A 2,488-nucleotide genomic window follows, 5' to 3' on the forward strand; every position below is an offset into this window, starting at 1 on the left:
ACACGTTAAAAAAAAAAAAAAAAAAAAAATAACTTTCATAACTCAATTTCACAATTCTTAAATTAATAATAAGAATCACAAATACTTTCAACATATATGTAGGAATATTTGCATATTCCATCACCTACTTTTTGTAACATCATACAATATAAAAGTTGGAGAGATCAAATTATTATTATCATAATTTTTTTAAATATATATCATGTATGAAGTGTATATAGCATCAACATATTTTCCTAACCCGTTAAAAAAATTAACTTCCACAACTCAATTTCATAATTCCAGACTTTAAAATCTATATAATTAGTCAATTATTTCAAAACCTTAAAATCTAAAATAAATTTATATTTGGATACTGAACTCTAGCGATACATAATCAATGTTTAAGATTTGTAATTTTACTGAAAATGAATGGAATAAAATATCTTTGTATATAATATATTGTTATACGTATATTTGGATACGGACTGTACCGATATATTTTTGTATATAAGATGGAGATTTGTAATTTTATTGAAAATGAATGAAATAAAATATTTTTGTATATAATATATTGTTATACGTATATTTGGATACTAAACTGTATCGATAAATTTTTGTATTTAAGATTTGTATATATATTATTTATAAGTGCATGTTGTACGGAGATTTGTAATTTTACTGAAAAGGAATAAAATAAAATATTTTTGCATATTATATATTGTTATACGTGTATTTGAATATTGAACAATACTGATATATTGTTGTATATAAGATTTGTATATATAATGTATAAGTGTGTGTTGTATAGTTGTATTACGATTTGGCTGCTCTATTAGTACATTTGGTAAATAAAAAAATAAAAAAATAAAAGTGATTAAATGGTGATGTGGCATAAAGGGCTGAAATGGTTTAATTTCAGCCTTCAGATTCTCAGTGAACCTGCTCTAGTGTGAGGTGCACTGGAGCGGATTCGATCCCATCTTGAGAGGCCAAATGATAAAGGCCAGTGTCCAAAGTTTTGAGTAATCCCAAAATCTGGTGGGCCTCGGATCAATTATCTAGAAATAAGAGGGACCCACTTAGTCTATAATGGAGGCGGCTCGCCATTGAATAGTAGACTAGAAGAATTATGCTGCCAAAATGCTTTGAATATATCTCTATATCCATCTATATAAACCCATAGTTGCTCTTCTTCATTTCACAACCCAAATATATATCTACATTGGTCCCATCCTCCTCCTAGGCTTAACCAGTTTCTTTTTATCTACAATCATCAATCATGGGTGTCACCACTTATACCCAAGAAGACGCTTCTTCCGTTGCTCCTTCCCGGATGTTCAAGGCTTTGATCCTTGACTCCCACAATCTCATCCCCAAGCTTGTGCCCCAATCCATTAAGAGCATTGAGTTTGTTCACGGAGATGGTGGAGTTGGAAGCATCAAACAGACCAACTTCCATGAAGGTTAGTTTCTCATATATATATATATATGAATCAATAATTACACTTATCCAATTTGTTTTATAATATTACAAGATCGATATATATCTATGTCTATCTATATATATATATATATTTTGTGTTTTACACACACCTTAGATTCAAAAAAAAAGTTTAACACGTACATTTGTGGTTTGGGTACTGCTGCAGCGAGCCCCTTCAAGTACGTGAAGCATAGGATTGATACTCTGGACACAGAAAATTATTCAAGCAAGTACACTGTGATAGAAGGAGATGTGTTGGGCGACAAGCTCGAATCTATCACTTATGAGGCAAAGATCGAGGCCGGCCCCGGTGGAGGATGCGTGTGCAAGTTGACAAGTTATTACCACACTAAGGGTGACATTGAAATCAAACAAGAGGAAATCAAAGCTGGCAAAGACAAAGCCACTGAAATGTTCAGGAAAGTGGAAGCGCACTTGTTGGCACACCCACAACTCTATGCTTAAGTCAAGTGTGTCTATGTTAAAAACATAGCTTTTACTCCATCCCCTATGAGATCGATCTTCCCTTTCTCATGTAATTTAAGGAGTACTGGTTTTTAATCATTCAGGAAAAAAAAAAAAAAAAAATTAATAATGAGTGGTTTTTAATTTTTATTTTGACTTTATGATAACAAGAACAATAATCCTTTGTGATACTGGTAAAGAGTAGCAAAGGACATCTGAGGTGTTTGGTGTGAACTATATGTATTATAATGAGGCATGTACTAAGGTTGTTTTTGATAAGGCCCAAAAATAAAAATGAGGAAGATGTAGTGTTGTAATAAATTGTGATATCTGTTCTGTTTTAAAATTGTACTCGAATGCTCTGTTTTTCTTCTTTCCACTCTTGCAGTGAAGGCTCTTGCTGCTTCGAAACTAAAAATCCTCTGCTTTTCTTCTTGTTAATTATTTTATGATAGATGTGATCAATCTTTCTTATTGATGAAGATGTCAGTTGTTAAAATTGGTTAATTGATGAAGAAAGGATTGTTTCAACCTGGCAGACCATCTGATCAATTTAGA

At 31.7% G+C, this 2,488-nt stretch overlaps 1 protein-coding gene across 1 annotated transcript; it reads left to right on the plus strand.

The window, feature by feature from the left end:
- Window positions 1-1,175: 1,175 nt before the first annotated feature.
- On the plus strand, window positions 1,176-2,276 carry LOC132268801 (major allergen Pru av 1-like). Its single transcript, XM_059769646.1, has 2 exons — window positions 1,176-1,445; window positions 1,632-2,276. The coding sequence occupies exons 1-2, from the start codon at window positions 1,262-1,264 to the stop codon at window positions 1,928-1,930; spliced, it is 483 nt and encodes a 160-aa protein (XP_059625629.1). The 5' UTR covers window positions 1,176-1,261; the 3' UTR covers window positions 1,931-2,276.
- The last annotated feature ends 212 nt before the right edge of the window (window positions 2,277-2,488 follow it).

Source organism: Cornus florida, unplaced genomic scaffold (assembly GCF_030987335.1).
Source record: "Cornus florida cultivar Cherokee Brave unplaced genomic scaffold, ASM3098733v1 CherokeeBrave_3.0.0_Hap2_Chr08, whole genome shotgun sequence".
NCBI lineage: Eukaryota > Viridiplantae > Streptophyta > Magnoliopsida > Cornales > Cornaceae > Cornus > Cornus florida.